The 15,573-nt window shown below is 34.3% G+C and overlaps 1 protein-coding gene across 1 annotated transcript in view; it reads right to left on the bottom strand.

Annotated features, from left to right (window-relative positions):
- LOC150079671 (ATPase family gene 2 protein homolog A-like) overlaps positions 1–15,573 on the bottom strand; it is a 154,162-nt gene that overhangs the window by 57,175 nt on the left and 81,414 nt on the right. The window contains exons 8-9 of the mRNA XM_090383161.1: positions 9,045–9,162; positions 4,026–4,174 (exon numbers count right to left, since the gene is read on the bottom strand). Of these exons, the coding sequence (XP_090239287.1) occupies positions 4,026–4,174; positions 9,045–9,162 (267 nt within the window). The remainder of the gene's footprint in view (positions 1–4,025; positions 4,175–9,044; positions 9,163–15,573) is intronic.

Below are 15,573 nucleotides of genomic sequence, written 5' to 3'. Positions count from 1 at the left end.
GTTGGGCAGCTGAGAGCTTGATGGGCCCCTCATATTAATTACTTCAAGGGCATCTATCCTACACCACAAGCTTTCATAAATGCCCATCAGAATGCTGATTTGGCACCTGATTTCTAGACACTCTGCACCTAGTACACACAAAGACATCCTCTTCGGATAGTTCATGTTCTGTTCCAGAGAGTTTGACAAACATTTCACAAGTTCTTTCCTGATTGATTCTATCCTGAGTCACAGCACTCCTGCCACTTTATGCCCGTTGCTTTGCTGCTCTAGTCTGGGACATGATATTGAAAATTAATAAGTTCAATAAATTTAATTAACTAATTATCAGTACTACATTATCTAAAAGAATCCTAAATGCAGTGATATGTATTATGCTATGTAGTTTTACGTTAGAGCTACCTATTTACCACAATTAAAAATTTGAATTCCCTACCACTCTCTATACGAAAACAATGGCTGCAAGATTCGAACGAAACAACAGTTTTACGTATATTAAGTAGTAACCTACAAAAACACTTACAGGTGACCCCCACTTAATGCTGATCATTCGTTCTGGAAAAACAGAGCGCTAAGTGAATCTGCGCTAAGTGAGCGCCGCTTTCCCATAAGGTAACATATGTATTTATGAGCTGTGGTCGGTGCCATAGGATATTTCCTAATCAATAATAAACAGTAATGAAAAGATGCACAAATGTCAGTCAAAATATTTAATATCCAAATATAAAATAAACAGTAATGAAATATAAAATATAAAACATATAAAATATTCTGCATTACATACGTATAATTATGTGGTAACTACTTGCGTATCAAAAGTAAACTTAAAATTCCAATTAAAATAATGAATTTAATTGATTTAATTTAATGGATGAATTTAATCATGAAAAATGTGTGGATTTTGAGTTGAACTTTGGCCCTCTTCCAAATAAACTAAAAGGGGTATTAATTTTAAATGGCCTGCAGCGTTACCACCCAACAATAAAGTCAACTGATCCTTCGCTGCTTTGAAACTTGGCATGTTTTTTCTTCTTTCAATATGAAACTTCTTTTAGGCATTCATTTCCACAAAAGTTCTGCTTCATCTATGTTAAAAACTTGTTGAGAAGTATAACACATAATACCCCTCTTCAATAATTTTAACAAGTTCTTTTTTGAAAGTTTCGGCTCCTTGATCTGCACTAGACTTCTCCCTGGATTTTAAATCTATTCTACCAGCCCTTACCAGTTTTAAATGGTTCCACATTTTTTTTTAGGCGAGTTTTCTTCAGATCATCATATTGGCTAATCTCTTTCTCTCTCTCTTTTTTTTTTTTAATATTTAACTTAACTGAATTCTGCACTGGAATATTATCTTTATTATTTTTTTATAATTGTTCTTACAGTTAAAGTTGCAAGTCCTAAATTATGGCACACATCCGCTTGTCGTTCACTGGAATCGATTCGCTTCAAAACGTCTAATTTAATTTTCAAATTCAGTCTTTTTCTTACATTTATGGTCTTCATACTGCACCCAGATGTTGTTGCTTTTTCATTCTTATCGGCCATTATTAACTCTTCGAAAATGTTACTGCGTTGGCTGCATTAATTATGATACAATGTTCAAGTAAACTTTCCGTTACGCACGATGTCTAATACTGTACTGAGTGATGAGTAGACTTCGGATAAATGCATATAACGCAAATATTAAAAGCAATATATTATCATTTTTTAAAATGTTGATCTCGGAACTACGTAACAAGTCACTGTACTGCAATTAAATTAGCGTGCGAGAAAATTTCACTGAGCGTGGGAAAATTTCTCAAGTCGGCGTGGGAAACGTTTTAATGCTGTTTTGCTATTCATTTTCAAGCTATCGACTCCATCAAATGAAACAATTTCGTTAAATATGTAAAAAATGTAATCTGTAAAAGAGCGTTATAGTCAGATACGGGTTATAATATAAGAACAGCGTTATAGCGAATCAGCGTAAAGCGAACCGCGTTATAACGGGGGCCTGCTGTATATAAATTAAAAATAAAAAAACCAACATAACTAGAGCTATAAGGCTACTTATGAAGTACAATATAATATAACAATTAAGTAAATAAAATGGCAAACACTAATTGCTTTTTTGGAGCCTGTAATTTACAGCTGGAATTTGTAAATAGAGTCAGCACCCTCAAGAAAATCACACAAGCTAGTCACATAAATTTTCAACCATTAAAAGTGGTAATCAGTTATGTCATAATTACAATTCCCTAAGGAGAAGTGCATTGCTATTTTTTTTTTTTTTAATCCTTTGTTGCAAACTTTACATTTTTGTTATACTAAATGATGATTTTGAATTACAAGGTCATCAAGAAAAGGTCCGACAGTTTTGAATGCCTATATTTTTTGATGTATTTGGCTGGCACTGGTCAGTTTGGTAACTAATTTGGTTAACAGGAAAATTCCTGTAGCGTGTTCCTTCTTAAGTAAAGAAGATGGAATACACTACTTGGCAGTGTTTAAACTGAAGTTTGGTTTCAGAAAAGTCCAGGAAGATAAACAATTTCACAGTTAGTAAAGAAGCTTGAAAGGTCTGGTTCTGTAATGAATTTGCTACCAGAAAGAAGTCTGTGAGGATATTAAAAAATAGTGCATATAATGCGTGAAGGGTGTATTCATGTTATGAGTAGTAATGGTTTAAAATAATTACAAGACTGCATAAAGAATCATGTGAGGAGTTTTATCAGGACAGGCTTTTTAACCTGAATTGATTTGGGAGTTGGGGAAATATTAATTTTTATTTTTCAGGTGCTGCCTTGCTCTTTTCTTCTGAGGCTAGAGCAGTGGTTTTTGACCTAAAAAGGTGATAATTATTTTTAGCCCAGGGAATCTATGAAATAGTCATTGTAAATGGCTTTAAAACAAACAAGGCTAAATCAAGGTCATAACTTAAGTTGACAAAAAAAAAAAATAATAAAATAAAATAAAATAAAATTTCCTTTTGTGATTCACTTCATCAGTATTGGAAAAAAAAAATGCAGTTATTTAGCACATATGGTTCATCAACAAAGTGCACCTCCACCTTAGGCTATGTCAGTAAACAGAATATACATATATGGGACTGTGTTGTTCCTCACAGTCATGCAGATACCTTCGCATCCTGAAAAATGCAGCATGGTGAATAATTTCATTGGCTGGAATTTTCACACCAATCTTCCCAGATGATATAGTTAAGCACTACCAGAAACTCCTTCAAGACCACTTTGTTTCAACTCTTCAAAGGCATAGGAGTGAACAAGGAAGAAATATTTTTCTAATAAGATGAGGCAAGACCACACAAATTAGTTCTCTGTGGACTTTCAAACCATAGCATCATTTTCATTGACAGAACATCAACCAGCTTCCCCAAACCCTCCACCTCTTGCATTCAGGCCCAGTATGGCTCACCAGGTTGTGCCACAGGCATCTTGCAGCCAATCAAACCAAGGAATTCGTCACCAAAGCCAGTGATCCCAAGATGCCTCACTCATTTTCTTTGTCCAACAGCAGCCTGTGAATTTTATGTATTCAAACTGCATTGTAATCTAATGTAATTTAAAACTGTAAAGTTTTAAACTATAAATAAAGCAGCCACAGAGCTTAGAAATGCATGTAATACTAATATTGATATAATTCTTGATTAAAATACATTAATTATGTTATTCAAGGCAGAGGAGTGCACTTATTTCTAATATTTCCTTGTTAGAGAAGGTGTTCTATATGTAACTCAGCTATTATTATGAATGAATAATGTGTTATCCAACTGTTTAGTAATGACAGAGCTCTTTCTTGTGAAACTCTGCACTACTGTTATTCAGCTTCCTAAAATTATAATGTTAATTTTTTTATACACACAATACCAAAAGTCACACACACTAACATAATTTGACAAGTGATTTCTATTTTTAATTTACATAAACTGCTACTATAACAAGAATAAAAAAAAACCAACAGGAATTTCAAATATGCACGACAAAGCATTTAACTTCATGAAAGTGATATCAAGTATTAATTACCTTAGGAACCTCAATACTGATTTCTCTCATTGAGCTGGGTTTAACATCTTTATGTACAAAAGTTACATCAGATACAGTTAACGTTACTGTCTTGTTACTATCCTTGCTGGGTTCAAGAGCAGTGTATCGATCCTGTGCGTGGGAAGCAGCTACAGAAAAATAAATATCAAATTCATAAAATTAAAAATATGAAGAGATAATTGATACAAGCAGTGTAAATTTAAAACCTGTACTCATAAAATAGTTTATATGCTCAACATTAAAAACCATTTTGATTTTTGTGGATAAGTGGCCATTTTGGTTGGTGAACCATAATGCCCACTTATCAAACGTCTGTTAGCATTCATTTATTAAGTGATGATAATCAACTAATTACTTAAAGTGAATCACATTCAAAAATATCATTAAGCTATATATTTTCATGAGAATTAAAGTTTAATGATGTATGGTGTATTTTATTTTGAAATACATAAGAGGGGTATCAAAAGGTTCGTACCCTTAGCTAGAAATAATAGCCCCAGAAAGGTGAATCTTCACAGGAACTTTAATCTTTTTTATGTACTCTCCATGTATAGTAACACATTTCTCCCATCTATGGATCAGCCTTGATCATAAAAGTCCACACTTTTTGCTTGAAACCATGATTCCACTTAATTGATGACTTCCTGAGACAAACCAAAGTGGTATCCACGCAATGGTTTCTTCATTTCTCGAAACAAGAAGTCTGACATTAGAGAATAGGGTAGGTGCTGCATTAGGTCAAAACCGCAATGGGCAACAAAGCTGGTGGTGGCAACGGCCGTGTGAGCCGGTGCATTGTCTGACAGAAGACGGACACCTTTGGTTAACATTCCACACCTATTCACCTTCAAAGCATCGCATATCTTTTTCAAAAGATTTCTGTGGTATTCTCTGGTAAGTGTGGAACCATGAAGTAGGTAATCTGTCAGGATAACCCCTTTTCTGTCCCAAAACACTGACAACGTCACCTTCTTCGCAGATGGAGTGGTCTTTGCCTTTTTGGGAAGTAGGAAGGGGGGTGTGTGCTTCCACTGCTTTGACATGTCTTTAGTCTCTGGATCATATTGGTAAACACCCAGCATTTATTTGTCACCAACAGATCAAAAAAGTTCTCAACAGCTGCATTACACAAATCCAACAGTTGGCAAGAACATTGCATTTGACACTGCTTCTGCAAAGGCATCAGCGATCTTGGAACCCATCGTGCGGAGACCTTAGACATGTGCAGATGGTCAAGTTCAAAGTATTTTATTATTTTCTGCGGGCTCCAGGGTTTCCCCTATCTGCCACTGAAGAGTAACTGTAGAATATTTACAATTTGTGGTTTTACAAAACATCTTGATCCACCAACTTCACAGGAATTATTACAAACAATAAGTCTCTTGCCTGAGACCAATGTAGTATAGCCGCACATTTGACCATACTGTATATCCATAACACTTGCAACTCAGTTATTACAATTTGTTGAATGCACCAATTTCTACATTAGCCTTCACAACTTATACAACTATACAGATAGTTAGAACCTTCCAGTTCGGTTACAATGAGGTCCGATATATATCTTACAATTTATACAATTTAAGATTTACAATTTATGCACCTTATTAGAGACCGAAGTCCAAGCCCACCCAACAGTGAACCTGCCACATCGACTTATATATTCTAAACCCTAATATTGCCTTCCGGCAATAAACACAAATAAATTTCCTCATCAGATGTCCTGTAACAATTTGATTAATATCAAGGCAATATATACAGTGGTAGTACACTTATTACATAATTATTCTCAGTCGGCAAGTCCTTTCCTTCTACGGAAAGCCTTGTCTGCAAAGTTAGCCAGTGCCTGATAATTTTATTTACATTCTAAAAACTTGAAGTTATTTACATCATAAACTTCGGTCAATGCCTGAAGTTCAAATCGAATATCTACATAACATCGACATTCTAAGATTATATTTGGACTGTCTCCTCTGAGCCACATTTACAAAGAGGAGATGGAGCCAAACCCAGAGTAAATAACTTTGAGTTTAGGCTGCCATGCCCGGATAGAAGGAAAGTTAGGTGAAGACCTGGGTTAAACCAGGGCCAATGTTTTTTGTCAAATTCGGCAACTTGAGGTATAAAAAGGGTAGTAATTCTTCCAGTGTTGGCATTAGTCCATTCGTTTTGCCATTCCTGGAAGAACTGGTTTCTTAATCTAGTGTTGTCTTCTTTCACTGGCACGTCCAGGTTAACAGAAAACTGGTTGAACTGTGCTGCAATACCCTTCCTTCTACAATACTGAAAGTAATTGTACAGCACTTCGTATGTAATTGGTAGTTTACCGTTGATTACCTGTAGTGCCGACGTTGAAATTGTGCAACAAGCTCTTGAAGTTGCAATCAGAAAGAAGCGCTGGGCTTGAGTCAAGATTTTTTCCACCATGACTCTGCATATACTGAGGCCCCAAGCGCCCGCAGCATAACAGACAATAGGAATAAATATGCATTTGTAATACAGCTTGAGAGTGGAGGGTTTCAGACCCCAAGAACCTTTGGTAATTCTGATTATTTTGCCTGTCAAAGTCTTGATTTTGCCTAGTACATATTTTAGCGTGGGTAATGAATTGAAGTTTGTTATCTAACATAATCCCTAGGTATTTGTACGAGTTAACCAATTTTATTGATTGTTCTTTAATCTTAATACTTGGAGGTCTATTTGGGTCTAATTTTCCTTTGAGTGTTTTGTTTTGGGAACAGAAATAGTTAATTTATGTGTAATGAAGTCCCTAGATGAGTTATTAAGTCCTTAAGACAAAAGTTCCGACCAAAACAATGTAATTAAGGACTCCAAAGGGGAAATTTTAACAGAGAACACAATCAAAGGAAGGTGGAAAGAATACTGTGAGCAGCTCTTCCAAGCACCTGCTGACACTAATGATTTGCCACCCCCTTTTCAAGGGTATGATCACGAACCAGTTCCAATGAAGGAAGAAGTCAAAAAAGCCACCAGAGAACTGATGTGTGGCAAGTCACCTGGAATTGATTAAAGCTACAAGTGTGAGGGGTGCCGAGTTTTTTCATAAAATGATTGTAAAAATTTGAGAAACAGGACAGTGGCCATCAGATTGGAAGAAATCAATTTTCATTCCCTTACCAAAAAAAGGAGATCTGAAAATTTGCTCAAATTACAGGACTATTAGCCTAATTTCTCACGCTAGCAAGATTCTTCTTAAAATCATATTAAACAGAATCTCAAGAAAATCTGAAGAAGAAATGCCAGAAGAGCAAGCAGGTTTCAGAAGGAGCAGAGGAACCAAAGATCAGATCTTAGGTCTATGACTGATTATTGAAAATGCAAAGAATTCAATGTTCCAGTTGTTTTGTGTTTTATAGATCATGCAAAAGCATTTGATTGTGTTCAACATGAGAAACTATAGGAAATGATAACTAATGTGGGGTTCCCAACCCACATAATTCAGCTGATTAAGCTACTGTATTAGGAACAGGAAGGAACCAACATGGGAAACACAGACTTTTTCACAATAGGTAACTGTGTCAGTCACGGCTGTATTTTGTCACCTCACCTTTTTAATCTTTATGCTGAAGATATCATGTGTGAAGCTTTGGAAGATTTAGAGACTGGCATCAAAATTGGAGGACTGAAGATAAACAACCTTTGTTATGCAGATGATACTGTGCTAATTTGCAATTCTAAGGATCATCTTAAAGAAACTGTGAGGAGAGTATATGAAGCAAGTAAGAAAAAAGGATTGTTTCTGAACGTGTGTAAAACTAAAATTATGGTGATTTGTGACAATCTTGGTTCCAGTAAAGTGAAGGTTAATGGGCAAGATATTGAAGAAGCTGATGAATTTGATTACTTAGGGTCAAGAATAAATAAAAATAGTGACTGCTCAAATGATGTAAAGAGATGACAGGCAACTGCTAAAACGTTGTTCGCTGATCTGATGAGATTATGGAGAGATCAAGATCTGCCCCTAAAGATGAAACTGAGAATCACTGATTCATTAATTTTTCCAGTTGCCACTTATGGATGTGAAGGTTGGAATCTGAAAAGAGCTGACAGGAAGAAAATTGAGGCATTTGAAATGTGGTGTTACAGGAGAATACTGCATATTTCTTACAAATGAGTGAGTATTAAATAAAATTGGCAGGCCTAAAATTCTTCATAGCATTAACAAAAGAAAAAAATTTTTTGGTCATATAGTAAGAAGGGAAAACTTTCTGTTGAAGAATATAATGGAAGGAAAAATCGAGGGGGGAGAGGTGCAGAGGAAGACCTGCAACTAAGTGGAAGAATGGGATCAGTGAACTTCTGGGCATGACACTTTGCGTTGCCGCTCGTAGAACACATGATCAATGGAGTTGGAGGAATTTGTTGGTGGCCACAACAGCTCCTCAGGGAGCTATGTGACTGGAAGAAGAAGAATACCGAGATTGCACTTGTATTATAAAGGTATGCTTTCAAGCCGCAAGATATGCTGTGAACAACCATTAACACTGCACTTTTTTCTCTCTGCATACTGAGGAGTGATAATCAGTCCCAATGCTCCATTTCAGTGAGTTGTTAATTGTATGTGTAAATATTGCATTTAATACAATTATCCACTGGCAATGTTGAGCACCATTTTCATTGGTCACTTTTCTGAATTAATTTATTCCTCATATTATTCGTGTCTACATTATCTGGAAGTCAGTTATTAAAAATTTTGGTGCCTCCGTAGCCGGGTGGGCAGGAGCAGCAGTGCGTAGCACATGCTTCTTGATTAGACCGGGGTTCGAGCCCATGAGCCACCAAATACGGAGGATGCGGAAAGGTCAGGGAATGACCACCACATATCCCCGGAGCAATATGGCCTTGGTTGCTAATGTTCCTAAAAAAAAAAAACCAAATAACAAATAAATAACAATTTAAAATTTTAGCATAAAAAAAAATCATCTCTTTTCATTTTACAGAGAACAGAATAAATTTCAGATGACAAAAAAAAAAAATTACCTTCCTGCAACAGTAAATTTAGGTCACTTCCAGTATAGCCATGGGTGTAATCAGCTATATTTTGGATATCATTCTCAGTCATGTTATGTGGAATGTCATTTAGCAGTTTGGCAAAAATCTAAAGGAAAAAAAAAAGAGCTTTAATCCATAAATGTATAGCTTTCAATACTTTTATTTTAAAATAAATTTTATTATCAGCCAGAGATGATCACTATAAAAATCATAACTTACATTCTGATGAAAGCTTGTCTGAATGTTTTGTTTTAGGATTTTATGGCGCATTAGCATCTAAGGCTATAATGGCCAAATCACATTGAATGAAGGTTATTTAAAAAAAAAAAAAAAACATTTAGCTATTTAACTTGGTGTGTGCTATTTTATTAAAATTCTGGAAAATGTTAAATTAAAATACACTAATAAATTTATTAAACATGATACTCAAAACATTTTGCATCAGAATGTATATAAATTTGGAAAAAAAAAAAAAAAAAAAAATGGGGGGAAAAAAATATAAAATTCTTTTTTTGTACTGAATAACATTGTTTATATTTTTTACTGATTTATTTTACATACTGAATTTCAAAATGATAATTTCTACTCCAGGAGTTTAGGCTTTGGTATTTATGGAAGAATACTGGTTACACATTCCAAGGCTGCATGCTTTAATCTTTGTGTTGTATTCCGTAACTGTATGCTAATCATTGGGTCACAGCCAGCCTACTCAGGTTTAGTTCACTGTGAACTTTAAAAATGATTGCTAGCTTTAGTTCTGGTTTGCTTCAACCAGAAGTTCATGTCTGCAACTGATGTTTTATCTGGTTTTCATTCACATTAAATTAGGGTTATCATGGGATTTTAGAAAATCAATTGATTTGGGAGGTGCAATATGGCCTAAGTAGCCCTTATGCCAGAAAACACTACAACAACATCATGGCATTTTGAGTTTTCTTCAAAACCTATTTGTTGAAAATGATATAAGTACTTGACTTGTGGATTTATTTATAATTGCATTAAATCATATTTAATATATTTTAAAAGTTATTTACTTCTTTTAATATGTTCTAAAAGCACTTTTTTTTTTTTTTTTTAGTAGTATTCATTAATTAATGATTTACTGAAGTGGTAAAAATATTAAATCCTCATTAAAATCTACCACTATACACATCCCAAACAGAGCAGTGTATTACTGTGAGTATTATTTATAAACAAAATAATAATACTTTTTATTAACCCTTCAATAGTTTTGCATCTGGGTTCATACAGTTCAGTTATGAGAGTTCATTTTTAATATTAAAATTCAAATGCTTATAAGCATGGCAACTTATGAATTTTTTTTTTTTAAATGATTTCTTCCCCACCCGTTATTTTATCTACATTCAGCATAAACGTAAAATATTCCTAATCTAATAGTTATATTATTTTAATTACATCACCACAGCAGAAGATATTCATGCCCAAAGTTTAAGCACTTTACCATGGCACTGATGTTGTTGTTATTTGGTTTTCAGGAGCATTAGCACCTAAGGCCATATTGCTCCGGGGATATGCGGTGGTCATTCCCTGACCTTTCCGCATCCTCCGTATTTGGTGGTCACGGGCTCGAATCCCGGTCTAATCAAGAAGCGTGTGCTGGGCACTGCTGCTCCTGCCCACCTGGCTACGGAGGCGCACCATGGCACTGATATTCTGGTCAACAACACTATACAGATTTTAAAAATAAAATCTTATATTAATAAACATAGTAATTACAACAAAAGAAATCAATAAAACTATCTTTCATAACATAAGTGGTTGCATGGGATATTTACCACCTGAACGTTTAGTAGCTTACAGTGTGACTCTATATGAATAACTCTTTGGTACTTATTGAATTATTTTTTTGTAATTATTACATACACAGAATAAAGCCTTTTTTTTTTGTAACATGAAAAAAAGAAGATAATAACCTCCTTTACTGAAATAAAATCTCAGAAAAAAAAAAAAAAAAACCCTAAATGTCACATCAGTATTAGTTTTTCTTTAGAAAAATCATCAACTTTCTAAAGAAAAACAGACAGTTAAACCAGATGTGGTGAATAGAAACTGACATATCTTTCTACTCTTGGCACTGCTTCTGATATTTCTGATATAGAAATTTTCAACCAATCCGGTAGATTCACATTCTCATCACCTTTACTTTCTATTTCCATTGACTGCATATTTGAATAACTTTCCTTTTGCATTTTGAACAATGTCTATATCTGTTAATCCATAAGTAATGAAAATCACTGTTCGCCATTATGTAATTTATGTTGTCCATAGCACCTGGAGCACTAACTTCCACAAGTTTTAATCATTTGTCCCCAAATCTTCTACTTCAAGATGCTTGTTCTAATTTGGTGTTTGGAAAAAAAATCCAGTTTTTCTCCAACATTTCATAACTGTTGACTCTTTAATGGACCACCAAGCTACAAAAATCATGTTAGTTGCCTCTTTAAAATTAACTTTCTTGCTTTCTTCAAAACCTAGGAAGTATTATTTTTAAAAGTTGGCTTCTGTAGTGCATTTTAACCATACGTATGATGCCTAAATCTGATGGCAGTAATTGCAATATAAATTGGGGATAGATATTCAGCTCAGACAATGTGGGGAACAACTGTTGATTAGCAAAATAATTTTTTGTTTTTCTCATTTCATCTTCAAGTCAGTTTTGCTTTTTAGCTATTCATTAAAGAGTGTTCCATCCATGCCCAATGGTTTACACAATAATCACAGGAAAGAGACAAGACATTTTAAAACATTGTGGCTAACTATCCAATAACTAACGTTCCCCAAAGCATTACAAGATAATGCAGTTAACCATTATAGTCAGTCCTCGTATAACACATGTTTACACTACACGAATTCGATCATACACGATTTATAAATAGGGGAACGATATCGTATATAACACGAACCGAATTCGCTTATGCACGATTCGCCTTTGTGTTTACAAGAAATGGCAGTCGAATGCGGAATCACCCCAACTGAACGCAACACAATAGGAATGAAGAGAAGATTCTGAAAATGTATTTATGTTTTTTTTTATATCAGTGAAGGGGAAACACATTTCACCATAATAAGGTAAAAACTCACACAATTCCAGCTATCAGTATTATCGCAAATGCAATTAGATCGAGTTTACTACCAGTTTATAACAGATTTCACTAGCAGGAATGCAACTGGAAATTGTTTTTATTGTTTTATGGTAGTAACCCCCAGAAATTTTCTTTAGTAAAATGTGAGCTAGTGAGGTAGTGTTGTCTCTGCGTTTACGGTGTTGTTTATTCAGTTACTACACGCGCCCAGCTTTGTTTATGCGTATTAAGCGTGCCTCCTCATTTTGTAATTGTGCTTTATTCCCTAAAAATGAGTAAAATTCTTAAAAGGTGTTAAGTGGAAGCATCCTGGTGAAGATACTACAGATTCAGAGAGAAAAAGAAAAGAAATATCAATAAACAGAGGCAGACTGGGTCAAAAATTCTTACCCGGGAAAATTTGTAGTGGCCTCATACTAGCGTTTATGGCCAAAATCACACTGGCATCTGGCCCACTGGGATTTCTCCGGTAAGGCTTATGGCCAGTCCGCCTCTGTCGATAGAGAAAAAATATGAAATTGTGAAACGCTTTGAGTGAAATGAAAGACCATGTGATATTGCACGTGCTACAGGCCTAAATGAGGCAATGCCGAGAATTACAAAGAATGCAGAGAAAATAAAAACAACTTTCATAGCAGGAACAACTCAAAGTGTAATTAAAATCTATTAGATTAAGACACAAAGAATTGGAAGAGATGGAATGGCTATCATCTGTTTCAATAGAAAATCAAACAAAAAACAAGTTTGCTTACGATAGAAGCAAAAGCATTAGCAATATTTTATTACGTAATAAAATACAAAATTATTTTATTACGATAATTTTATTACGGGTGGTCGGCACATAACCCTATTTTTTCCATAGGGCCTGTTGTTTATACTGCACGAGGGTTTCTAGGAACACAACTATCGTGCTATACGAGGCCTGACTATACTTAGATTTCTTTCCTCCTCTGTGTCAATCTGCTTTAGCACTATCGTGCTATACGAGGCCTGACTATACTTAGATTTCTTTCCTCCTCTGTGTCAATCTGCTTTAGCAGCAAGTGTGTGTGGCATGGTATCAACTGATAAAATAGCTTGATTCATCAGTATTAAAATTGTCATGATTGTAATGGGCAGGCAACTGTTCCTCTGCATGCCGTTCATTTACCTTATCCTGTGGAATATCACTTCCTTCTCCACTTGTAAATTATCACGTCCAACCAATTTTGCTAGAGTCACTGCTTTTTCTCAGACAAATGTACCACTGATAGAGATTTCTTACTTGGTCACCTTCTAAAAGAAAACACAGCCTTGTCTATGTCTTCATAAAGTGGACAAATAATTTTTATTCATTTTTTTTCCAAGGTGCCAACTTTTATTCTGTCTTTAATTTTGTCATGACCGCTTAAGATAGCAGATAACATTAGAGAAGCAATTCAGAGCTCTCCTGTAACTTTACCTTTTTTCTTTCCAGACTCTATGGCTTCTAAAATTTTATTTTTCACTTCCAACAAAAATTGTTTTCTTTTCTTATTACGCTTATCCATACGGTATTTATGGTAGTGTTTAAAACAATTTTCAAAACAAAAATAAGCTGGTTAAAATTATAGTACAGAAGAGTATTTAAAGGAACCAAATGTTTACAGAAGAGTTGTACAATCACTTGTTTAAAACGCAGCAAATGAATACAGTACATTATTAAGTAAACTTCAGCAATTTAAACAAACTTGAACTAAGTATGTAAAGTACACAGAATGCAAACGCTGCATATTGTATAATGGACAATTTTATCATAATACATGAGTGTCAATCTAACTTGTAGTGAAAAAAACTACCTAGGCAGCATTACTTCTCAGACAAAATTCTTTTTGCTAAAAGTAAAAAAAGTTCACCAAAAAAAAATTCAACGCTAATTCAGATGTTCATTATAGTGAAGTTTAACAGATATACAGTAAACCTCCGCTATTTGCGGGGGTTACGTTCCTGAGAAATGCCGCGAATACTGAGTTATGGCTCCCATAGTAATACACAAGGGTTCCATTCCAAAGTATGAAATATATAAGAAAAACTAGTCTAAAATTTTGTCTATGTATGTATTTTATGTACCTTCATAATATGACTATGTACATAGACAGTACATAGTGAAATGCAAGCATATGGCATTGAAATGAAAATAAGAAACAATTTAATATTAAATGTAATATTTATTAGAAATTTCAAACAAATCTTTCAAACCAGTGCCTTTGCTAGCTAAAAAACTTATCCTGCCAGTGCTATCACCAGTTTCGCTAAAGTGTTGATAAAGGAGTTTTGCCCTTTCATGAATGATGAGTGAGCTTAACGGAATTTTATTTTGAGTTCTGTCTTCTATCCACAGATTTAAAACCTTTTCCAATTTTTCTAATTTAACTTCACGAGTTATAGAGCAAATTTTTGAAGCAATTAGGGTGTTTTCATTGACACTACAGCGGATTTTTTCTTCCGATTTTTTGATTTATCATACCGTTGACTTATTGATTTTATAATGTTTTGCAACTGAGGAGACATTAGAAATTTTGTCTAATAACTCAATTTTATTCGCTAATGATATTTTCACATTTCCCTTGTTATTCATAGCCATATTTTTGTACGGGTTAGAAAGAACTTGTCCACAATAAAGTCACTTTCTTCCGTTAACACACTCGAAAAAGTCTGTTTTACACCTGAAAACGGTAGATTTATCATTTTTGTAAGCATATCAAATTTATAAATTGATAAATTTATTCAATTTATAAGCATATAAATTAAAAGCAAACGACGAAACCTTCCATGACAAGCACATAACACATACTGAACAAGGATTAGCGAGAAACATCCACACACGCGATTTTGTCACTCTTCTCCCCCCCACCCACTGAGCGCTGTTTTGACCGGGAAAGATAATTTTAGCCACGCCCATGCATTTTTATGGCGGAAAATGTTCACGGCGCCTTAAAATTCACATTTTTTTAGGTTTCATTTTATATTAAATCAGCGACCGCGAAATAGAGTTTACTAGGTAATCTGCTAAAAAAAAAAAAAGTAACTAGCAGTTTCAATAATATGCAAAACAACAATGTTAGTATCAAATACAGCAATGCCAAATTTTTTTATGTATTTGAATCTGCACAAATAAATTTGGAAAAATATAAGTTCTTGCTTTTATATCATATCAGATCCTTGGCTATTTTTAGCTTCCATTATGAAGACCTTCCACCATGAAACACTAATTTAAGCCTTATTTATTATCAGATTTAACTTGCTACTTCATATTAATTAAAGAAGGTTCATATTAAACCTTCTTACTTTAATAAATGAAACTACTTAAGAAAACAGAAATAAGCCTTCATCTGTGGGTGTTAATTTGCTCTCATCCTGAGTCCAGTACATTTTTTTTTTTTTTTTTTATTTCT

Source organism: Mastigoproctus giganteus, chromosome 10 (genome assembly GCF_048544385.1).
Source record: "Mastigoproctus giganteus isolate SK-2022 chromosome 10, ASM4854438v1, whole genome shotgun sequence".
NCBI lineage: Eukaryota > Metazoa > Arthropoda > Arachnida > Uropygi > Thelyphonidae > Mastigoproctus > Mastigoproctus giganteus.
The sequence above is the reverse complement of the archived record's forward strand: the minus strand, read 5'-3'. Positions and strand labels throughout refer to the sequence as shown.